Source organism: Euprymna scolopes, chromosome 34 (genome assembly GCF_053919585.1).
Source record: "Euprymna scolopes isolate OS-2025 chromosome 34, ASM5391958v1, whole genome shotgun sequence".
NCBI lineage: Eukaryota > Metazoa > Mollusca > Cephalopoda > Sepiida > Sepiolidae > Euprymna > Euprymna scolopes.
Genome location: NC_136515.1, coordinates 33,203,136 through 33,228,884, shown reverse-complemented (window position 1 = coordinate 33,228,884; position 25,749 = coordinate 33,203,136). Strand labels below are relative to the sequence as shown.

Genomic DNA, 25,749 nt, shown 5'->3' with positions numbered 1-25,749 from the left:
AAATCAGATCTTTATTTGTATCCTTACCAGATCCAAATAAAGCAAAAGTTTACTGAGACTTTCATAGCAAAACGTGTTGCAATGCGTGAATGGTTTTGTGACACAATCGAAGACAATCCAGACATTTTTGATTATGTTTGGTTCTCTGACAAAGCGCATTTTCTGCTGTCAGGACATATCAATAGTAAAAATAATGTTTACTGGAGTACAGAACCCTTGGAGGAAGGCTTATAGAGATGCATGGGTAGCCATTTCCAAACATGGCATAATCAGTATTGGTTTAAAGACGAAAATGAGAGGGCTCAAATGGTGAATAAGGAACATTATGAGGCAGTGCTAAGGAAGTTCTGGGCATCAATCGGACATTGGAGAGGGATTGATTGAGATGTTCAGTGGTTCCAGTAAGATCCCCCCCCCCCCACACACACACATACACATTAAATCACACTCTTGATTGGCTGAGAGAACAATTTCAGAAAAGGCTAATCAACAGGAAGTGTAATATTGAATGAGCACCTCATTCACCAGACTTGAATAAACCGATTTTTATCTGTGGAATTATCTGAAGGACCATGTGTATCAGAATAATCCTCAAACAATTTGTGAGCATAAAGCTGTAATTGCAGCAAAAATCAGGGAATACCCAGAGAGGAGTGCATGTGAGTGTTTAGGGAGTTGAGTTAATGCTTTTCGGGCACTCCCTAATAAAATAAATATTTCAACACAAGCTACTGAATAAACGAGCAAACAACTTCGTAAAACAAGGAAAAGGTTTATTGAAGATAAGAGGGTAAGATGCCAAAAAGTTATATCTAGGATAGAACTCGTCTGCCTTTGCCCAGTAGTTACCTCCAAGTGGGAATTGTAGATACCGGTGTCGGCAGTAAGAGAGAGAGTGAGGAAACAGGTCCGCTCTCTTTGACGTCTCGCTGGAAAAGAGAAGAGTTTTTTTTTGTCCGGGACGGAAGCAGTTATAGTTCCTTAAGGGGTAAGGAAGATCCCTGCGCTTTGCCTCTGATTGGTCAGTATGTGCCATATCGCACAGTCAGGGGAGGCACTGACGCACAAGAAAAAGAGTTCTATTTGTTTCTGCTACAAGTGATTGACAATTTTGCACAACAATTGCTAGTCTGTCTCTAACAACAAGAAAATCATTTGGAACATATTCTGGAAAAACCATAACTTTTATGAAAAGCATTCTAGATTACTGAAACTTTTAGGCATAATCATACACAGACAGAAGTTTGTGTACAAATTTAGAATTATTTTGCTTTATTTTTGTAGAACTAATCAAAAAGTTGATGGTTCTGATTTTTTTGGAGAGGAGGGCACCCTGTACAAAATCCAGTTTTCTTTTTCTTTTCTCTCCATCTTCGTCTATCCCTTGATTTAATTCTTTTGTTTCTCCCATTTTTTGTTTTTTGTCTTTTAAACATGCTTCTGCTTTGTTGTCTTTGTTTTTATTTCTTATCTTTTTCTATTTTTATTTTCTTATATAAATTGTATATTTATTTTATTTTTCACTATCCGTTATTATATGACAACATGACGTTTTCAAATTGCAATTTTTGTGAAATTCGTTTTTATTCATTTCATTGAGGACTTGACTTTTTTTAAAAGCAACATCCCCAGATGAGGTTTTTAGTTATTTATTGACTGAAACATTATAATCGTGTAGCGCTATTAAAACATATACACACACATATAAATATATACACACACATATAAATACAAATAGATCAATTAGTTCAATTTTGAATGCAGTTTTCAAGTAGACAGTTTCAAGTAGACAGTTTTCAAGTAGACAGTTTTCAAGTAGACAGTTTCAAGTAGACAGTTTTCAAGTAGACAGTTTCAAGTAGACAGTTTTCAAGTAGACAGTTTCAAGTAGACAGTTTCTTGATTGTTTTTAAATAATCAAAAGTATGTCAAACTAGTAATAACTTTTTATAAATTCTTATAAATAAATAAATAAATAATTAATAAATAATTAATAAATATAATAATAAATAATTAATAAATAATAAATAACTTCTTATAAATTCTTCAAATATGTTAGGATCATTCTTAATTTGAAAATGAAAAAAAATGAGTTTTTTTCATTCTCTTTTACAGAAAATATGAGTAAAATTTGCATAATTTATCTTTTAAATATTTTTTCATCAGATGCACTAATCATAGTAAAGGTATACTAATATACTTACTTGAATACTGTAACGCATCCAATCACTAAGAGTATAATAATAACACAAACTGCAATAGCAATGGCAGCGATGGCTTCAGGCTTGAAACCTGAAAAACAGGAAAACAAAGCAAGAAAATATTTTTTATGATGTCTTTTTGAATGTGAACTGCATATGTGGTCATCAATACAATTAAATATTTAATATTGAATCAATTGAAACATTTTAGGGTGTTGCAATTATATTCATATGCATTTATTTATCTGTATATATTGAGTAGATTCTAAAAAATTATGATATCAATTATAATTTCAAATATTAAATTTGAAATAAAAAAAATAAATATTCAACACTTTTTTTAAAAAGAAATATGCATATAGAAAATAGACATGTCCAATATTTCCGGATTTTGATTTGAATATTTGAAATCAAAATTTATATGTAGAATTTTTAGAATCTATCCAATTAATAAAAGAAAGCTTTGTAACTGTAGTATCGAAATATCTCTTGGGTAGAACATAATATCTATATTTTAATAAAGGCAAATATGGATTAATTTCACTCAGACAAATTCAAGAATTGTTTTAATTTATTAATGCAGATTTTTCCCAACACACACACACTGGTGAAGTGAATAAAAAGAAAACACTGTATTAAAAATAGAATGGTGTGACAAAGACATTGTAATAATTTGAAAGAAAAAAAAAGAAAAGTAAAACTGAAAATCAAAGAATAAGACAAAAAGATGAATAAAATGAAGGTTTAAAGATTTTTTTATTTCTACATTTTTTATATGTATTTTTTGTTAATGAAAACCCTAAAAAACCCTAATAGAGGACATTATGAAAGAAAGTCACATCATTTTTTCAAATGTGTTTTAAATCTTAGCTTTAGTTAAATATGGATGTAACTAGAACATTTTTCCAGTGGTCAACTTTGAAAAAGGATGGACAAATAAGTAAAATTAAGAAAACAATTTCAATGTTAATGGTTCTGTTTCTTTTGGAGAGGTTTAATTTGATGGAAGTGAAAAAAAAATTGAAACAGATATTAAATTATATATATATATATATATATATATATATATATATATATATACTAGACTACCCATGACCCGTTGGGTCAGTATGTTATATTATCTATAGAATTCATGTATGAGCGTGACACTTGTAATGTAAAGAAAATAGTTTGTTTTTTTTACATAACAGAAACATTTCTATGAAAGTATATTAAAATGAAAAATCAGATGGATCACTCAAAAAAAAAAAAAAAATCCTCCTTACTCGTGTAAAGTTACCTATTATCTATTTACATTGTAAAATAGTAGATTTATTTGTAAGAAAAGTGCGTTAAAATAACTTAAACGTAATATGGAAATGAACGATGTAAAAAAACTATGCAGAAAGTATTAACAATTGTTTATTTGGATAATTTAAAACGCAAAAAAAAAAAAAAAATTAGGCCGCTGAAAACATACACAGTAAAATAAAAATATGTTGTCAACAGGTCAAAGTTGATTTATTTGTGAGAAAATTGCGACAGTATAGTTTTTTTTTTTTTTTTTTTTTTACACAGTGATCCAGTATGTTATATTAGCTATGGAATTAATGTATGAGCATGACACTTGTGATGTAAAGAAAATAGTTTATTTGTGACATAACAGAAACATTTCTATGAAAGTATATTAAAATGAAAAAAAGAATATAGATAGATTTCTATGAATCTTTCTGTTTATAATTGTTTATTTTTGAAAAAAAATAAAAAACTTACAGCCATGGAATTATAACCAGTAGTAGTAATAGTAAGGTAAGGAAGAGGAGGCGTAGTAGTAGTAGTAAGAGGAGGAAGAGGAGGTGTAGTAGTAGTTGTAAAGAGGAGAAGTAATAGTAGTAGCAAGAAGAGGAGGAGGAGGATAGTGCGCAAGCAAACAAGCAAACAACCAAGAACGAGTTTTAGTATTATATATATATATATATATATAAAATTTGATAATTATGTATATATATATATATATATATACATATATATATGTATAAAGTATTATCAAATTTCAAAAAGGTGGCAATCAAACATCACTATGTCGACACAAGAACAATAATAGTATAATAGCAACTTGAAAATTGAAGTAGCCATCAAGACGAAATCAAATTAATTTCAGTGTACAATAAACATAGATATTTATTATTATTATTATTATTATTATTAATAATAATTTTATAAATTTATATATCTATAAAAGTGAACGTGTGTGTGTGTGTGTGTGTGTACATTTTCCTACGCAATAACTCTGTCAATTTTAAGTCTACAGACTCGAATTTGATATACAGGGTAATGAGATTTGGGAAAATCTTTGTAATCCGTTTTCGGCCAGAAATTTGGCTGTTAAGGGGTCAAAGATCAACGATTTGAATTTGAGAACTCTACCAAACTCCTCTGCCAATTTTGGGTCTAAACACTCGAAATTTTAAGAAGAGGTTCCTTGGACATGGATCTAACTTAATAATTTAATTTGAGCCCAAAACAATGAATGTTAAGGGGTCATAATAAGGGTCAAATTAAAAAAAATTGACCACTTTTTTTTTTTGCTCAACATACACCTCAAAACACCCGGGCAGCGCCGGGCTGAAATGCTAGTGAAGCAATAAAAATGAACGGCAAATGTTGTCTCCCCTCTGTTTTTAGGGGAGGGGGATACGGACTTTCAGATATTTATGAAAAAGTGCAATTTTGTTGCCGATATCAAAGGGAGCCAATCAGAATTTTCTTGATATTTTCAGCAGTACTTGATTTATGTAAAACCATTATATTTTAGTGGATTTTGAGTGAAAAATATTGAAGGAAATTTTAGATGTTTGTAAATAATTGGTATTTTTTTTTTTTTTAGAATTTTAGCCTCCTAAAGGACAAATCAGTTTTCCAAAATAAATCTGGCTGAGTTTCCTGCATTCACAAATAATGAACCAATAACGGAATAATAGAATAACGGAATAATAGAATAACGGAATAGTAGAGATTGGCAAAACATAAATCCTTTTCTTTAAAGATAGATTTCTTTTTGTAAATCATTTATTTGGTGTTATAAAAATGTCTCTAAGTAGTAATCCACTTAGATGTCAAAATGGACCGTTTGGTTTTCTTCAATTTCAAATGCTCATATTCGTTTTATAACGGTATTTAAAACAAATGTACCATTCTATTTTTTGTAACATTGAAGATACTTATGTACTGCCCATTTAAACAGATTACTACCCAAAGGGATTGTTATATCTCCAAGAGAAAATAAATGATTAACAATAAAAAAAATCGCTTGAGAAAGACTTGAGACAGTCAAAAGTTTGCTTCATATCTTTAAAGGTAAATAAATATTTCTTTTAAAGAAGAAAAAAGCACATATAGTTTTTGGCTTCTTTAAATTTCAAATTTTATATAAATGCTTTCTGATTAATGTTGCAGATCAAAAACATATTTATTTAAATATTGAATATTGCGGTATCTAGATTATAATAAAAATTACCAATAAATTAATGAATGTTTAAATATGTTAATTTGACGCATCTCATCAATTTTCTCCATTGTAATCTGTAGGGGTGTAACGCATATACCATTCACTGGACAAAGCGGAAGAGGGCAGAGCGGTAGCTCTAGATATATCTAAGGCTTTTGACAGGGTATGGCATGAGGATCTCCTCAGGAAGATTAGATCATACGGTATCACTGGTAGAATACTTAACATAATTAAATCCTTCTTAAATAAGAGAAAAATCCAGGTTATCCTCGACGGTCGTACATCTAAACAATATGATATAAATGCGGGAGTGCCCCAGGGATCTATCCTTGGACCTCTGCTGTTCCTGATATTCATAAATGACCTCCCCGATAAAATTGCCTCTGAGATGGGTATATATGCTGATGACACCACACTCTATAGCAGGCACGACAGGAAAACAAATGAACATATATCTAAAGTAATGGCAGAAACACTAGAGGATGACCTCCAGTCAGTAGTGGAATGGGGACAAAAATGGATGGTCACGTTCAATGCCGCCAAGACTAAACTGGTTTCATTCAATAATTACAAGAAACCTTCTCTACCACCTATAGCAATGGCCAACGACTCTTTATCTGAGAGTACGTCTTTCAAGCTCCTTGGCCTAACGTTCACAGGAAACATGAGTTGGAACAATTACATCGAGGGCATTGCCAAGGCCACTGCAAGGAAGGTGGACTCTCTCTATCGTGCTAGAAAACTACTAACACCCGAAAGTATCCTGTATCTCTATAAGGCAACCATTCGCCCATGTATGGAGTATTGCTGTCATATTTGGGCTGGTGCATCGGCTACTAGTCTCTCGCTCCTTGACAGGGTTCAAAAGAGAGTCGCAAATCTGATAGGCCCTAAACTGGCATCTAAGCTTCAGCCTCTGTCCCATCGACGAAACGTTGCATCCCTCTACCTGTTCTACAAGTATTTTAATGGTGAATGCTTTGATGAACTGCAAGCGCTTGTGCTCCCACGACGTGAACACCCTCGACAGACTGACAAGCTGCTAAATCCCACCCCCACACTGTAGAAATCCCTAGATGTAAAAGATCTTTCTACTCCGGTAGTTTCTTCCCCAGAACCGCTAGACTTTGGAATTCCATTCCAGGTCACTGCTTCCCCAACTGTACTGACAAGTGCAACGTGAACCAACATCTTGCTGCCCAAATCCCTACATAGTACCCCAGTAGTTGTTTCCCCTGATAGTAGCCCCCTACACCAAAGTGGCAATGTGCCTTGTTTGGGGTGAAAATGTAATAAAAAAAAGAAAAGGTCTAAGTAAAATTAAATCTCTTTGCACCAAACAAGCACATATAGTTTTTGGCTTCTTTAAATTTCAAATTTTATATAAATGCTTTCCGATTAATGTTGCAGATCAAAAACATATTTATTTAAATATTGAATATTGTGGTATCTAGATTATAATAAAAATTAACAATAAAATAATGAATGTTTAAATATGTTAATTTGACGCATCTCATCAATTTTCTCCATTGTAATCTGTAGGAGTGCAGAAGTCTAAGTAAAATTAAATCTCTTTGCACCAAACAAAATAATAAAAAAAAGAATAAAACAAAATGACAATCCTTCTGATTTAAAATGCACCGCATTTATTTTTCAACAAAAACAATAAGGTGAATAAACAAAGGTCCGATCGGTGAAAGTTCTTTCGAAGTCATTATGATTAGAATGTTAGATGAAAGTCCTTCATGGAATCAAGGAGTTTAGAAGGTTAAAGTCCTGTGTGAAAATAATGAGATTATTTTAAAGTTTGTGTTTTATCTGGCGAAGTTCGCCTTACTTAAAAGTCCCATGAGGAAATTAATTTGTGAGGAAAGTAATTCGTTGTTATTAATTAGAAAATGTGCGGAATGGGTGCGTGTGTGTATAAGTGTGATATTTGAGGGTCCATGTGGTGTGTGTAATCATGGTGTTGACGGCTTTGGCAGCGACGATGTTATGAAGATGAGAGGCATGTTCTCGTGTGTCATCAAAGCGAGAAAAAAGGAAGAAGACTGAAGTGACTGAATGAACGACATGAACTGAATTAATTCTAGAAGACTGCTTCATGCATTTTGGGCTCACAAAACAAGATTGCTACTGTTGATATTTTGGTTTTTGGAAAAGCGTTAAAAAGACAATCTTCTGAATTTTCTCATTGGTCGCTTGTGTCATGTGATACTGTCGCCAACTACGTCCGCCAGAAATATGTTTATTTTACTGTTGTGTTTGTGAGAAAAGTGTGCGGGCGTATTTGAAATTGCGTCATTGCTCGAAGAACTTATTTTTGTACAAAATGCGTGGGGGAAATTGAAATGAATAAAGGCTCATTTATTTACGAGCATGCGCGCATGTATGTGTGTGTGTGTGTGTGTGTGTGTGTGTGTGTGTGTGTGTGTGTGTGTGTGAATGACTGCACAAATCTGTTTCTCATCCGTGGCTTTGTATTAAATTACAAGACGAATAGAGAGAGTGTCGTTAATTCCTACTAGCAAACGAAGAATGCGAAATGATTAGTAGCATCCTACTATGGCTTAAAATCTATTAATTTCTCTAAACATAACCTCCTCCTTGAACAATCTGAAAGTGCCTTAATTAATTTAACCAAGAAAATTAAATTCAAGAAAAGAAAGAAATACATTAACATTGTTGTAAATAAAATCAATAATTTTGTAAAAAAAAAGTAAACATCACACCCACAAATAAAACAAAAAATTATTACAACTGGAATTATCTTACATATCAATCCTTTATGTACAAAGAAGTTTACCAATCCTATGAAACAGCCTCCCCCTCCCTGAAAACTCCATGGATAGCATTAATAATGAGGCCAAATCTTTACTGAAATCTTTAAACTAAATTTATTTTTTATTTTATTTATTTAAAAAAATTTTTTATTCGATTTTCACCCCAAACAAGGCACAGTGCCACTTTGATATAGGGAGCTACTATCGGGGACATAAGTTGCATGTAGGGAGTTGAGCAGCAAGATGTTCGTTTACATTACACTTGAACTTCTGCATGTCAGTACAGTTGGGAAAACAGGAACCCAAAAGGGATTTCCAAAGTCTAGCAGTTCTGGGGAAGAAACTATTAGAGTAGAAGGCCTTCTTACATCTAGGGATCTCTTTGTAGAGGTGGGATTTTGCTGATTGTCGGGTTTGTCGGGAGTATTTACGTCGAGGGGATACAAGGGCTTGTAGTTCGTCAGATCATCCACCATTAAAATACTTGTAGAAGAGACAGAGGGATGCAACAATGGGGGTATGAGATGAATGGATTCGCCAATCATTTTTATAACCAACCAATGAAAACGTTGCAAAATTATTATAAAAATCATCAAATTTTGGATTCAATAGTTCGCCATTTGCTACGTCACGGACCGCATTTGATTCTTGGTCGCCATCTTGGTTACTGATCTGAACTACGCCGCCATCTTTTTTCAACACAATGTCTCAAAACTTAACAGGTTATGCACCCAGCCACCGTCTTTTCTTTAACGGATCGGAATCTAAATTCGAATTGTGGCAGGTGGGATATCTAAGGATTCGAAAACTACACAAAGTCATACAATCTACAACAGAGAATCCAAACGACCCTGAATTTCTTGAAAAAAACGCGACTGTTTTTGCAGAACTGATTCAATGTTTAGACGATAGAAGTCTGTCTCTGATTATAAGAGACGCATTGGACGATGGGAGAAAAGCATTGAACATATTACGAGAACATTATTTATCAAAAGGGAAACCGAAAATAATATCCCTATATACAGAATTAACCTCTTTGAAATATAACGAGGATGAAACGATTACCGACTATGTCATAAGGGCAGAAACAACTGCCAATGCCTTAAAACTCTCAGGTGAAATAAGCGATAGCTTGTTGATATCAATGACCCTCAAGGGACTTCCAGCCGATTTTAAACCATTTACAACTGTTATAACTCAGAAAGACAAACCCATAAATTTCAGTGAATTTAAAGTGGCATTGCGCAGTTACGAAGAGACTAATCGTATGATCGTGGACAATAATAACTCCAGCAATATTATGAAGTTCAAAAATGCTTCTCGAAAGCAGATACAACCAAATTATGCAACTCACCGCAACATATTCCCCAAAAGTGATTTTCCCAAAAAAAAGAATAAAATTATCTGCTATAATTGTGGACGACCCAACCACAAAAGTTTCCAATGTCGATATAAACGCTCTAAAATGGACTCCGTAAAAAACGTTGAGAACTTTGAGGAAGAACATACATTTCCATTCACATGTAACTTTGACAATACCACAAACGGTAAAAACCTCCTTGTAGACTGTGGTACTATACAGCGCACGTTATCACCAAGGAATCTGATTTTATTAATTTTGATTCAAACTTTAATCCTCAAAGTCATTTTGTCGAACTTGCCGACGGTAGTCAAATAAATGATATAGTCTTGAAAAGAGGTGATGCTAAAATATACCTAAGAAATAATAAAGGCGAAATCTGTAACTGTATTCTAAAAAATGCTCTGTTCATACCTACATTTAAGCAAGACATATTTTCCGCGCAGGCTGCAATTAAACAAGGCGCGAATATACAATTTGGTCAAAATACATCAAAATTGACATACCCTAATGGAACTGTATTTGACATTAAAGAAAATGGCCGACTATATTATTTAAAAAGTATGGTTCCCTCAAAAACTGCCTGTCACGACTTGGAAACCTGGCATAAAATTCTAGCACACTGCATTACAGCTGATATTAAAAAATTACCAAATGTAGTCGAAGGCATGAAAATAATACCTTCAGACAATTTCCCAAATTGTGATGTGTGTGCACAGGGGAAAATGACAAAATATATAAACCGAACACTAGACAAAAAAGCTACGAAAATTCTCTCACTTGTGCATTGTGACTTAGCAGGTCCGATCAGCCCGATGGGGAGGAACAATCTAAGGTACGTTTTGAACTTTATTGATGATTTTTCCGGTTTAATTATGGTTTATTTTCTAAAAAACAAATCCGACACTATCCTTGCCACTAAGAAATATTTAGCTGATGTTGCCCCGTATGGTTCAGTAAAATGTATTCGCTCAGACAATGGGACTGAATTTACTAGTAAAGACTTTGAACTTCTATTAATTAACCACCGTATTAAACACGAGAAATTGGCGCCATACTCCCCCTTCCAAAATGGCACAGCTGAAAGGGCATGGCGAATCCTTTTTGAGATGACAAGATACCTACTTATCGAATCAAAATTAGCGCATAGTTTATGGACATACGCTTTAATGGCAGCAGCATATATCAGAAATAGATCGTTCAATAAGAGGCTAGGAAAAACGCTGTATGAAGCGTTTTGCGGTGTAAAACCTAAAATGAACAGAATGCATCTATTTGGTTCTGATTGTTTTGCATTTATAGAAAACACTAGTAAACTAAATACTAAAAGCGAAAAAGGTACTTTTGTAGGTTACGATAAATATATATTTAATCTACTTTGCAGCTCAAAATGCCATAAAAAGGGTTAGATGTGTAAAATTCAATGATACATTAAATTTAAAAAATGGCGATTCTGTGAATGAAAAACGTGAAATATTGCCTAGCATCTTAATCGATCACAATGAAAATATTAATAACAACGACAATTACAGTACTTCTGACGAAAACAGTAACCAGACACGTTGATACTCAATAAGGGAGCGAAAAAGGCCAGACTTTTTACAAATTGAAAAGATACAAGATTACGCCGTGGATTACTGTTATTCGTTGAACAGCGCATCGGAAAGTTATAATGAGGCGATTAATTCACAAAATCACCAAGAATGGGAACAAGCTATGGTATCCGAATTGAAAGCTTTATCTGAAAATAACACATACGAAATAGTGGCAAAACCAACAGATAAAAATATAATTTCTTCACGCTGGGTTTTTTCCAAAAAAAATCACAGCTTCTGGCAGTGAAACTTTTAAAGCAAGATTTGTAGCGACAGGTTTCTCACAAATTCCTGGAGTGGAATATTGTGCAACATTTTCACCAACGACAAATTTAACGACAATTAGAATTTTATTACAACTTGCCATGCAATATAATTTAAAAATACATCAAATGGATGTAAAAAATGCTTATTCAAACTTCCTATTTTGTCAAATAGTTCTTTTTGTATCTTTTTTTTTTTTTGGCAAACATTTGCTAAAACAAAACAAAAATGTATATTTGTGAATTTTTGTGCATATGTTTATATGTATTTGAAAAGTATTCTATTTGTATGTTCATATATATTTAAAAAGTGTTTATTTTTATATGTATCCAAAAAAAACAAAAAAAATGGCTTCTTTTTACACACATTATACCAATATATTAATTCTTTTTGACCAATGAGAATAAAGACAAACTCCCATAAAACCAGAAGAAAAAGAAAAAGAAAAAAAAAAAACAATTATTCTATTGGCTTATTTTTCTTTGTTCATTTTTTATTTATTTTTCTTTCCTTTTCTCAAGTGAAACCAAAATTGAATTCGAAAGGATTTTTCCATTATATCAAAAAAGGGGGGGGGTGTAAAAAGTTTTTGACTTCCAATGGGGGTATGAGACGAATGGATTCGCCAATCATTTTTATAACCAACGGCTGTGCTAAACAACCAATCAAAACGTTGCAAAATTATTATAAAAATCGTCGAATTTTGGATTCAATCAGTTCGCCATTTGCTACGTCACGGACCGCATTTGATTCTTGGTCGCCATCTTGGTTACTGATTTGAACTATGCTGCCATCTTTGTTCAACACAATGTCTCAAAACTTAACAGAAGGAAACAAGCTTAGTCTTAGCAGTATTTAATGTGACCATTTATTTTTGTCCCCATTCCAGTACAGATTGGAGGCCTTCCTCTAATGTTTCTGCCATTTCCTTAGATATGTGTGCATTTGTTTTCCCCTCGTTCCTGTTATAGAGGGTGGTGTAATCAGCAAATATACTCATATCAGAAACAATTTTATCAGGGAGGTCATTTATGAATATTAGGAATAATAAAGGTTCAAGGATAGATCCTTGAGGTACACCTGCATTTCTATCATATTGTTTAGATGTATGACCGTCGATGACAACCTGGATTCTTCTCTTATTAAAGAAGGATTTAATTATGTTAAGTATTCGTCAAGTGATACCATATGATCTGATTTTCCTGAGAAGACCATTGTGTCATACCCTGTCAAAAACCTTAGATATATCTAAGGCTACCACTCGACCCTCCTCTGCTTTTGTCCAGTGTATGGTATATATGTTCAGAGATTACAGTTAGGATATCTGCTGTAGAAGGGCTTGCCTAAATTCATATTGTTGGTCGGTCAGAGTGAGTGAATGTGTTTGTTTAACAGCATTTCAACCTCTAAGGGTTATTTAATGCCAAAAATGTTTTGTTGATATAATAGGTTTTCGGTTTCTTGTAAAAATATTTTAAGTTTCTTGAAAAGTCTATCTTTTGAAGCAAGATGCTTTAGGTTTTCCGAAAAATTGTTTTTTTGTAAGAGGTTTGGTTTTCTAAAATGAATTTTACTTGTTTACTTTATAGGAGTTCAAATACATTTATTTCTTTTAAATAGTTTATGATTTGTTGGGGCTCCATGCCCCAACAAATCATAAACTATTTAAAAGAAATAAATGTTCGATAAGCTCTTAAACTTTGATTCTGTATTGTTAGTAGTTTGTTTTTATAGGATTTGTAAGTAGAGCTGTATATGGCACAACCATAATCCAGTTTGGATCTGATATGTGAGTGGTATATTTTGAGCATTGTAGCTTGATCTGCTCCCCGGTCTAGTTTTCATACTATTTTTAAGATATTTATTGCTTTTAAGCATTTTTTGTTTTAATTTGTTAATGTGCTTCTTAAAGTTTAGTTTATTATCAAAAATGATCCCTAGAAATTTGCTATGTTGTACTACTGGTATTAGTTGCCCATCTAGTTTGAGCCGTGGCTCAAGGTGATATTTTCGCTTCTTACAAAAGTAGATACATGTGGTTTTGCTTTTGGGCATTTTGAATCCATTTTGGTTAACCCAAAGATCTATTTTGTTAAGGCAATGTTGCATTTGTCTTTCGATGGTTGGCATATTTGGTGATGAGCAAGTTATTGAAAAGTCATCAACAAATAATGTTTTTTCGAATCCAGTGTTAACATTTTCGATTATGCTGTTGATTTTAATTAGAAAGAGGGTGGCAGATAGTACACTACTCTGTGGTACCCCTGTTTCTTGGGTGTATTGATCTGATGTTATATTTCCTAAGCATACTTTAAATGTGGGATAGGAATTCTTGGATAAATTTTGCTAGATTTCCTCTGATTCCCATATTATTTCTTTCAAGATTCCGTACCTCCACGTGGTGTCCTACGCTTTTTCGATATCAAAAACGATTGAGACCACATGATGGTTTCTTATTAGACTGTTACAAATATATGTTTCTAGTCGAATAAGTTGGTCATTAGTACCTTGATTTTGTCTAAATCCGTTTTGGTGTGTAGAGATGAGGTTATATTTTTCTAAATGCCACATTAGTCTTGTATTGACTATCCTTTCTGTTGTTTTGCATATACAGCTTGTTAGGGCGATAGGACGATAATTGGTAGGGTTGGAGTGATCTTTTCCTGTTTTAGGAATTGGGATGATATTGGATTCGAGCCAGTGTTTTGGAAAATTGTTAGTCCACCATATTTTGTTAATTATCTGTAAGAGAATGTTGAGAGATGTGTCTGGCATGTGTTTTGGAAATTGATAGTGGATGTCGTCTGGACCGGTAGCTGTATCTTTACTTTTATGAATTGCATTTTTTAGTTCTGTTATAGTGAAAGAGATGTTATAGTATTCTTTGTTATTGGATGTGAAGTTGAGTTTTTCTTTTTCTGTGTTGTTTTTATATTTTTGGAATTTCGGGGAGTAGTGGTTGGATGATGAGTTTTGGCTGAATTCATTTGCAATTATGTTTGCTATTTCTTTTTTGTCTATAATTTGTCTACCATTTGGTGTACTTATATTATTTATTGGTGTTCCAAGTTTTTTTCCAGTTATTTTTCTTATTATTTCCCATGTTTTTTTGATGGCGTGTTGTTGTTCAATTTGGAAATATAGTTTTGCCAGGTTTCTTTTTTGCTTTTTTTTATAATATAGCGCGCTTTTGCAGGATGTTGTTTGAAGTGTTTTAGCATTTTTTTCCTGTTGGTTATTTCTTCTTTACATTCTATTGTGAACCATGGCGTTGATTTTGGGTGTGGTTTAATGGAAGATTTTGGGATTGTCTTGTTTGCTATTTCGTTTAGCATATTGGTGAAAGCTAACATAGGATCTGGTTTGTTAACTATTTCTTGGTTAATTAAGTTTGTACAAAGTTTGCTAAATTCAGTCCTGTTAGCTTTATAGATTTGCCATTTTGGTTTTGTTTCTTCTGTTGCAAGTTCTTAGGTTTTGAGAAAAATTGGGAAGTGATCACTGCCGCACTGGTCGTTATGTACCTCCCATTGGAAGTCCATAAATATTGTGGGGGAGCATAGTGTTAGGTCAATAGCTGATGTCGTTCCTGTGCCTGGGTGAAAGTATGTGTGTGTTTTGTCGTTAAATATAGCTATTTCAGGTGATTCCAGTAATGATTCAATGATTTTCCCAGTTTGGTTAATATTCTCATATCTCCACATTTTGTTATGGGCGTTGAAGTCCCCCATTAATATAAAAGGTGTGGGGAGTTGTGTTATCAGATCTTCAATTTCGGTTTTATTTAGTTTATGTGGAATGTAGATTGAACAAATAGTTGTTGGTCAGTGGAGTGTAGCTTTAATTGCTATTGTTTGAAGGTTTGTTTGGAGTTGTAATTTTATATGTGGTATCTGTTTTTTTTATATGTGGTATCTGTTTTTTTTATTATAATTATAAAATCGTCAGTTATCTGTTTGTGATCTATTTGTTTGGTTGTAAATGTGGTATTCTTTGAAGTTGATGGTGTCCGTTTCTTTTAGAAGAGTTTCCTGTAGGCAAATTATGCTGGGGTTATATTGTGCTATTATGTTTGATGTTTTTGTAGTTTGGTTTTCTGCAGTTCCACTGTATGATGTTTTTATTATTAAGTTCGTTTTTTGTTTTTTTTATCTGTTTGGTTTTTGTTTAGGTTTTTATATCTAGTATTCTATTGATTTGTTGTGTTTTGAGTGGTTTTTGTTTTGTGTTTACTTGAACTGCTTAGTTCCTAAGTCTCCATTTTCTCCTCCTGGTCAGTTCTGTTTTTGGAGCTAAATTTATTTCTGTGACTCTCGGTTTCAATCAATTCAAATTTATTTTTGTTTTCGATTAATATTGTCTCTGTTTTTTGTTTATTTTGGTTTTTGGAAAGAGGATTTCTGTTTTCCCGTTCTGTTTCCATCTTTCCAGATATTGTGTGTTTATCTTCTGCTTTTGTCCTTGTACGTGATTTGGATCTTTCACGGTTTATTTGTGGTTTTTGTTGTTCGGGTTCTTTTTTGCTCTTTGGGACTTGTTTTAGATCATTTGACTAAGTTTTAGAAGATACTGATATTTGTTTCTTGTTTTCGTTTTGGTTAGTTTTTAAAGTTTCAATTAAATTTTTGAGTTCGGAGATTAGTTTAAGTAGGTCTTGGTAGTGGGTTTGGTTTGTTTGGTTTGAAATTTTTGTGATGTCTGCGTAAGTGTTTAATTTTTCTCGAGAGCTTGCTATTTTCCTTGCTTCAGGAGAAGGATACGTTTTGTTTGTATTTTATTTCAGCTATTTCTTTTTCTTTTTTGAAGATTTTGCATATTTTAGAGTATGCTGGGTGTTTTTCTTGGCAATTTGGGCATTTTGTTTCATTGGGGCATTCACTTTTAGTGTGGTTAGGTTCTTTTAAGCCACATTTTCTGTCCTTTGCATGTTTCTCTGTTATGTCCATATTTATGACACTTGAAACATCTCAGAGGGGTTGGTATATATTGTTCTACTTTTTCTATTGTATATCCGATTTTTATTTCTTTGGGAATTTTTGGTGTATTGAATGTTAGTACGTAGGTTTTTGTAGGTATGGTTTGACCATTCCTTTTTATGTTTATTCGAACATGATCGATTACTCCCTGTTTTCTTAGGGTATTTCTTTTTCTTCTGCTGTAGCCAAGGTTAATTCATGGCTTTTTATGACACCTTTTGATGTGTTTAATCTTTCATGGGCAAAACTTTTGCATTTATAAATATGGAATTTTTCCATCTCTAAAATGTTTTTTGCGTCTTTCTAGTTGTCTACTGTGACAAGTAGATCGCTATTTTTCATTTTTTTTGCTGTTTTGAGACAGAATTTTTTCAATTAAGAATGGAGATGGATCGCTGATCTTTTTTCCTTCTAAGGTTTTGATTACTATGAATCTTGGGTATTTTTCTTTATCAATTTTTTCATAGTTATATTCTTGCTCACTGTCTGAGCTGGTTATGTCAGAGTGGGTTCTTTTCGATTTTGTTTTATTTTTTTGGTTTCTGGGTTTTTTGTTTGGGTTTATTATATCCATAAAAGTTTGTTTAGATTTTCATCTCTTTTGCTCCCCACCCTCCTTGGAGCCCGAAACTGGGAGATGTTAGGGGGGGAAACCCATTCGCCCTTTCATCCCAGGGATACAAAAAAGATATACTCAATTGGTTGAGTTTGTTCCATCATTTCCTGTTTCCTCCTTTAGTTTCTTCTTTCTCAGTTTGATAGAAACGTTGGTTAGGGAGCAGTTGTGTGGTGTTTGTCTCATCAATTGGTTGACTCTTACCATTGCCTTTTAACACTTACCTGGTTTATCTATGTTTGTAGTAATAAGATGTTGTATTATCTTTAGATTAAATTTATTTATTTATTTTTAATGTTATAATTGACATTTTCAGTGTAAGTGCTGTGTTAGGGCTTGACATGACTAGCCGATTGATCGGATCAGGCCTCTCCGACCGCCCGTCTAGCCTAGTACAAGGCCAAAGTGGAGTGTTGCAACTGATACCTTTATTTTCCCTAGGCATCAGTTGCTCAGCCACCAGGATCCTTTTCCTAGGCATCATGGGTTGTCACCCATGGCCAACAGGTAGCCCCATTGAGGGACTTTTACCATCTGCAGGGGGGCAGTCGGCGTATTCTAATGCCCCACCGACAGGGCCATTGATTGGTCAGAAGTTTAGCACCTGTAAGATGATGAACTAGAACTCAAATATTTTGGTGAACAGCGGGAGGAGGCTAATGGGGTGATAATTTAATGGGTCAGTTCTTTCACCAAAATGCTTGTAAACTGGTACCACAGAAGCAATTTTCCAGCAGTCAGAAAAAGCAAGATTTGTTAAAGCATTTGTTGTAAAGTTTGGAGAGGACTGGAGCAACCTCACCAGAGCATTTTTTTTTATAGCACAGCCGGGATGAGATCGGGTCCACATGCTTTTGCAGTGTCTAAGTTTTTTATGATATAATGCACCTGAGAAGGGGCGATTTTCAAATCATCCACTGTGGTATCAGTCGGCAAAGGAAAGTCAGAGAGGGAGTAGTTTGTGGCAAACAACCTCATGATTGTTGGATAGTGGGAGTGCCCATTATTTACTACATATTTCTTTCTCACAATTACTTCTAGCTTCTATATACTTGTCTGTTTGTACTGAATTTATGTCAGTTAAATCTGCAGTTGCATGCTGCATTTGTGCAATGGCAGCTACACAAGTAGAAGTAGAGTAGAGAGTGGGGTTTGCTATAGAATTCCCATGTGGAAATGTGCTTCAATTGCTGCTTTGAACCATTCAGTGATCTCATTTGTGCACTGTTCAGTGGAAAGAAAAAAGATATTTCCCATAGGGCATCTTTGATGAGATCTCTGATGGCTTCCCAGTCAGTCTTATTATAATACCTTGTTGTTTTGAGCAATGGCTCTTCAGTTTTGGGTTGAGAATTTAGGGCGATTTCTACCACTATCACAGCGTGATCAGTATTCCTGAGTGGGCGATGGGTATTCGTTACACAATCATAGGGAACAGTAGTCAGAAATAGATCTAGAAGTGAGTCATGTTGATTTTGCTGATCTAGGAAATGTGTCGGAAACGTAATTGTCAGTGATAAGGAACATCCTGAAATTTTAACTCGAGTTACCCCTAGATTTTCCCTTAAAGACCATCAAAACTTGAAACTCCATCCATCTAATACGTCCATCTAAATGTGACTTAAGAAAAATTAGCAAAAAAAATTTAGATAGGATTATCTCTGATTCGAAAAAAAATATATGGCAATCATCAGAAAATGTTTTCTAACTTTAAGCATACATCTCGTTTAAGCTTTATCACATTTGATTTTGATAACTATTACACTGGTCAACAACAAATTTGTTGTCGGCGTTTTTTCAGTTAATTTAGGATCAATCTGATGCACTGAATCTAAAAATCACATTCAGGCCAATTTTTGAGCTATGGCCACATCGTTTTTTATTTTCTTGTACACATTTTTTTTTTTCATGTGTGGAGCATTTTAGAAGGTGGGTTAGGGTTAGCATTAGTATTTTAGAAGAAGGTGGAGGTAAAATGCTGTGTCAATTGTTTTCATTGGAAATGATTATTTTAATGACAAAAAATATTCAGGTTCGATAGTTCTGGGTGATTATGTCAAAAAGGGATCAGTTTGAAGTCATGAAAGTTTCCAAAAATTGCTCAGCATTACACAAAGAAGGACTGGCCTGTATGTGAGGAATTGGTGCCTTGCAAAGAAAGGAACGTCATCATCGACACTCTGGCAGACAGAAACAGAATACTCTTCCCACTGCTGCACATCAAGCTCAGCTTAATTAAGCAATTCACCAAGGCTCTGGACAAGGATGGTGACTGCTTCACTTACTAGTGCTAGGCTTTTCGCGGATTAACCATGAAGAACTTGAAAGCTGGCATCTAATGGTCCTCATATATGGCAGCTCATCAGAGATCCAGAATTAGAAAACTCAATGAACGAAGCATGGAAGGCATTTGTTCTATTAGTGAAGAACTTTCTTGGCAACAATAAGTATAACAATAATAACAATAAAATCATAACAATAAGACCAGAAACTACACAGAACTTGTCAACATGATGACTGCTTTCAGAAACCTTTCAATGTGAGTGTCAACCTATTTTCACACATGGACTGGGTTCCTGAGAACCTAGGTTTTAATGAGTGATGAGTAGGGGGAGAGATTCTATCAGGACCTGAAAAAGATGGAAATCAGGTATGAAGGTCACTGGGATGCAGTCATAATGGCTGACTACTGTTGAAATCTGACAACAAACCTCCCAGATGCTGAACATTCCAGAAATTAAAAAGAAACAGAAGTTCAAGCTCTGAAGTTTAAACAATGGTGAAGCAACATGCAATTTACATACACTTACCTTTTATCAATGCCATTATTCAGTTTACAGTAATTAATGTTTCTATCAGGAAATCAATATATGTTACTGGCAAAACATTTTTCTCTTAAAAACATATTTAGGATGACATGTATTAACAAAAATCAGTTGATAACGCCACAAAAATGAAATCGATTTTGTCACAAGATCTGATTTTTTTTTTAAATTAACTTATCCCAAATACTTCACAGAGAGAAATGGATGCCATTTCCTGATTCAGCAGTGCAAAAATACTGTAAATCTCAGAGGGAGCTCTAATAATATCTTATTCCAAAAATGAAAATATGAATTTGACCAATTCCAAGAAGGAAATCCTGTTGCCAATATAAAAGAAAATTTAAGTATGCTCAATTGCTAGTCCCTACTGAAATTTTGCCAAAGTTGAACACAAATGTTTTTTAAATAAACAAAAGCAAAAGTCAAACTCAACTGTTGCTGCCTGCAATTTGGGTCAGAAATCCTATTTTCATCAGTTGTAAATTTGTTTATAATATGCATTGTGTTTTGGCATTACATAACCCATATAAGTGTTGATATGACATAAACAAAATCAAAATTAGTGTTCAATAAATTTCTTTTCTTTTTTTTTAACAAAAAAAGAAAGAAAAACAAATGACTTATCTAATTTCATACTCACTTTTGTCACTGACAAAACTAAAAATAGGAGTCGTTTCAGGTCCTTCGCCAGCAGGAGAAATTGCCTGCAAAGATACTCGATATTGTAAGCCAGGGGTAAGATCAGTAATGGTATAACTGCTATCATGGCCTTTTGCATGGCCTACCTTCATAACACCTGGAAGAGAAACAAAAATATGCATAAAAAAGGGAAAAACTATGCATTGGAAAAAGGATAAGACATAGATAATCATAAAGTTTTTTTTGCTTTTATAAAACTGAATTAAATAAAACAAAATGCATTCATCATCACAAAAATATCTCAGAATTGGGGTTTTCTGCGTAGGTCACTTCAGAGGTCAGATTACAATAAGGAATAAACCATGGATATATAGATATTCAGAAACAAGCAAGGCTGACAAACAAGAATAACATATGCAAGGGACAAAAGCAACAGAATTACTGGAAACATGAACAAGAACTCACAAGAGAGAATCGCCAGTATGTTATCGTGATAAATGCAGAACTTTTGATGAACAAGCAATGTCAACTGTTGATGGGAATATTGTCAGTGATTGTCTAGCTAAACATGTATTACATAGATTCGTTATCAGTTCTGTTTACAAACAAGCGTTCCCAGGTTCATGCAACCTTGCTCATTTGAGAAAAGCATTATACCTTTATGTGATGGACATAACACACAATGCAGCAGTGCTTCATCCAACAAGAATGGCCATCACCACTAGAGGCAGTGAAGCTAATTTTGTATATTATCTGTAAATTGTTGTGCATGTAAGAAATAATCTGAAACTAATCAGAGACTCATGTAATGTAATGGACAGCTGTAAGCTTTAAAAATGTCAACAATCTAAGAATTTCAGAAATATTGTCAAATACTGACATTTTTAATCTCTCAAAATATTAGTGTACATATTTTTGTCCATCTGCCTGTTTCTAATTTCAGCAACATAAGATATCATCCATAGCAGTATTAAAACTTGTGATATCTAGATTGAGAGTTCAGCCTCTCATATTCAATGCTATTAAGATTGCATAAATGAAAGCTTCTAATTAATGGGTTTTACTTTGTCTTTGCAGTTTTGTTGGTAATAGCAGATATTGAAAAGCAAATAAAAATGGCAGTTACTTTCTCTTGGGAATTGTTTTTTGGGAAGTGAGTCAGGTAATCTGTAAAAAATTATCAAAATATGGAAGGAAAAAATAATCTAAATATGGAAGGACAAAATAATCTAAATATGGAAGGACAAAAAAATCTAAATATGGAAGGACAAAAAAATCTAAATATGGAAGGACAAAATAATCTAAATATGGAAGGAAAAAATAATCTAAATATGGAAGGAAAAAATAATCTAAATATGGAAGGAAAAAATAATCTTAATATGGAAGGAAAAAATAATCTTAATATGGAAGGAAAAAATAATCTTAATATGGAAGGAAAAAATAATCTTAATATGGAAAACAAAAAAAATCTAAATATGGAAGGAAAAAAAAATCTAAATATGGAGGAAAAAATAATCTAAATATGGAAGGAAAAAATAATCTAAAAATGGAAGGAAACAAAAATCTAAATATGGAAGGACAAAATAATCTAAATATGGAAGGACAAAATAATCTACATATGGAAGGAAAAAATAATCTAAATATGGAAGGAAAAAATAATCTAAAAATGGAAGGAAAAAAAAATCTAAATATGGAAGGAAAAAATAATCTAAATATGGAAGGAAAAAATAATCAAAATATGGCAGGAAAAAATAATCTACATATGGAAGGACAAAATAATCTAAATATGGAAGGAAAAAATAATCTAAATATGGAAGGAAAAAATAATCTAAATATGGAAGGAAAAAATAATCTAAATATGGAAGGAAAAACTAATCGAAATATGGAAGGAAAAAATAATCTAAATATGGAAGGAAAAAAAAATCTAAACATGGAAGGAAAAAATAATCTAAATATGGAAGGAAAAAATAATCTAAATATGGAAGGACAAAATAATCTTAATATGGAAGGACAAAATAATCTAAATATGGAAGGACAAAATAATCTAAATATAGAAGGACAAAATAATCTAAATATGGAAGGAAAAAATAATCTAAATATGGAAGGAAAAAATAATCTAAATATGGAAAGAAAAAATAATCTAAATATGGAAGGAAAAAATAATCTAAATATGGAAGGAAAAAATAATCTAAATATGGAAGGACAAAATAATCTAAATATGGAAGGACAAAATAATCTTAATATGGAAGGACAAAATAATCTTAATATGGAAGGACAAAATAATCTTAATATGGAAGGACAAAATAATCTAAATATGGAAGGACAAAATAATCTAAATATGGAAGGAAAACATAATCTAAATATGGAAGGAAAAAATAATCTAAATATGGAAGGAAAAAATAATCTAAAAATGGAAGGAAAAAATAATCTAAATATGGAAGGAAATAATAATCTAAATATGGAGGAACAAATAATCTAAATATGGAAGGACAAAATCATCCAAATATGGAAGGAAAAAATAATCTAAATATGGAAGGACAAAATAATCTAAATATGGAAGGACAAAATAATCTTAATATGGAAGGACAAAATAATCTTAACATGGAAGGACAAAAAAATCTTAATATGGAAGGACAAAATAATCTAAATATGGAAGGAAAAAATAATCTTAATATGGACGGACAAAATAATTTAAAAATGAAAGGACAAAATAATCTAAATATGGAAGGACAAAATAATCTAAAAATGGAAGGACAAAATAATCTTAATATGGAAGGACAAAATCATCCAAATATGGAAGGACAAAATAATCTAAATATGGAAGGAAAAAAAATCTAAATATGGAAGGAAATAATAATCAAAATATGGAGGACAAAACAATCTAAATATGGAAGGACAAAATCATCCAAATATGGAAGGACAAAATAATCTTAACATGGAAGGACAAAAAAATCTTAATATGGAAGGACAAAATAATCTAAATATGGAAGGACAAAATAATCTTAATATGGACGGACAAAATAATTTAAAAATGAAAGGACAAAATAATCTAAATATGGAAGGCAAAACCAATCTAAAAATGGAAGGACAAAATAATCTTAATATGGAAGGACAAAATCATCCAAATATGGAAGGACAAAATAATCTAAATATGGAAGGAAAAAAAAATCTAAATATGGAAGGACAAAATCATCTAAATATGGGAGGACAAAATAATCTAAATATGGAAGGAAAAAATAATCTAAATATGGAAGGACAAAATAATCTAAATATGGAGGAAAAAATAATCTAAAAATGGAAGGAAAAAATAATCTAAAAATGGAAGGAAAAAATAATCTAAATATGGAAGGACAAAATAATCTAAAAATGGAAGGAAAAAATAATCTAAATATGGAAGGAAAAAATAATCTAAATATGGAAAGAAAAAATAATCTAAATATGGAAAGAAAAAATAATCTAAATATGGAAGGACAAAATAATCTAAATATGGAAGGAAAAAATAATCTAAATATGGAAGGAAAAAATAATCTAAATATGGAAAGAAAAAATAATCTAAATATGGAAAGACAAAATAATCTAAATATGGAAGGACAAAATAATCTTAATATGGAAGGACAAAATCATCCAAATATGGAAGGACAAAATAATCTAAATATGGAAGGAAAATAAAATCTAAATATGGAAGGACAAAAAAATCTAAATATGGGAGGACAAAATAATCTAAATATGGAAGGAAAAAATAATCGAAATATGGAAGGACAAAATAATCTAAATATGGAGGAAAAAATAATCTAAAAATGGAAGGAAAAAATAATCTAAATATGGAAGGACAAAATAATCTAAAAATGGAAGGAAAAAATAATCTAAATATGGAAGGAAAAAATAATCTAAATATGGAAAGAAAAAATAATCTAAATATGGAAGGACAAAATAATCTAAATACGGAAGGAAAAAATAATCTAAATATGGAAGGAAAAAATAATCTAAATATGGAAAGAAAAAATAATCTAAATATGGAAGGACAAAATAATCTAAATATGGAAGGAAAAAATAATCTAAATATGGAAGGACAAAATAATCTAAATATGGAAGGACAAAATAATCTAAACATGGAAGGAAAAAATAATCTAAATATGGAAGGACAAAATAATCTAAATATGGAAGGACAAAATAATCTAAATATGGAAGGACAAAATAATCTAAAAATGGAAGGAAAAAATAATCTAAATATGGAAGGCAACAATAATCTAAATTTGGAAGGACAAAATAATCTAAATTTGGAAGGACAAAATAATCTAAATATGGAAGGACAAAATAATCTAAATATGGAAGGAAAAAATAATCTAAATATGGAAAGAAAAAATAATCTAAATATGGAAGGAAAAATAATCTAAATATGGAAGGACAAAATAATCTAAATATGGAAGGACAAAATCATCTAAATATGGAAAGACAAAATAATCTAAATATGGAAGGACAAAATAATCTAAATATGGAAAGAAAAAATAATCTAAATATGGAAGGAAAAAATAATCTAAATATGGAGGAAAAAATAATCTAAATATGGAAGGACAAAATAATCTAAATATGGAAGGAAAAAATAATCTAAATATGGAAGGAAAAAATAATCTAAATATGGAAGGACAAAATAATCTAAATATGGAAAGAAAAAATAATCTAAATATGGAAGGAAAAAATAATCTAAATATGGAGGAAAAAATAATCTAAATATGGAAGGAAAAAATAATCTAAATATGGAAAGAAAAAATAATCTAAATATGGAAGGAAAAATAATCTAAATATGGAAGGACAAAATAATCTAAATATGGAAGGACAAAATCATCTAAATATGGAAAGACAAAATAATCTAAATATGGAAGGACAAAATAATCTAAATATGGAAAGAAAAAATAATCTAAATATGGAAGGAAAAAATAATCTAAATATGGAGGAAAAAATAATCTAAATATGGAAGGACAAAATAATCTAAATATGGAAGGAAA

At 32.1% G+C, this 25,749-nt stretch overlaps 1 protein-coding gene across 5 annotated transcripts in view; it reads right to left on the bottom strand.

Moving 5' to 3' along the window:
- LOC145259166 (uncharacterized) overlaps positions 1-25,749 on the bottom strand; it is a 621,516-nt gene that overhangs the window by 60,069 nt on the left and 535,698 nt on the right. For all 5 annotated transcript variants that reach the window (XM_080116896.1, XM_080116897.1, XM_080116898.1 and 2 more), the window contains 2 exons: positions 20,748-20,903; positions 2,205-2,292 (listed from right to left, as the gene is read on the bottom strand). In XM_080116896.1, coding sequence (XP_079973022.1) covers positions 2,205-2,292; positions 20,748-20,903 — 244 coding nt within the window. The remainder of the gene's footprint in view (positions 1-2,204; positions 2,293-20,747; positions 20,904-25,749) is intronic.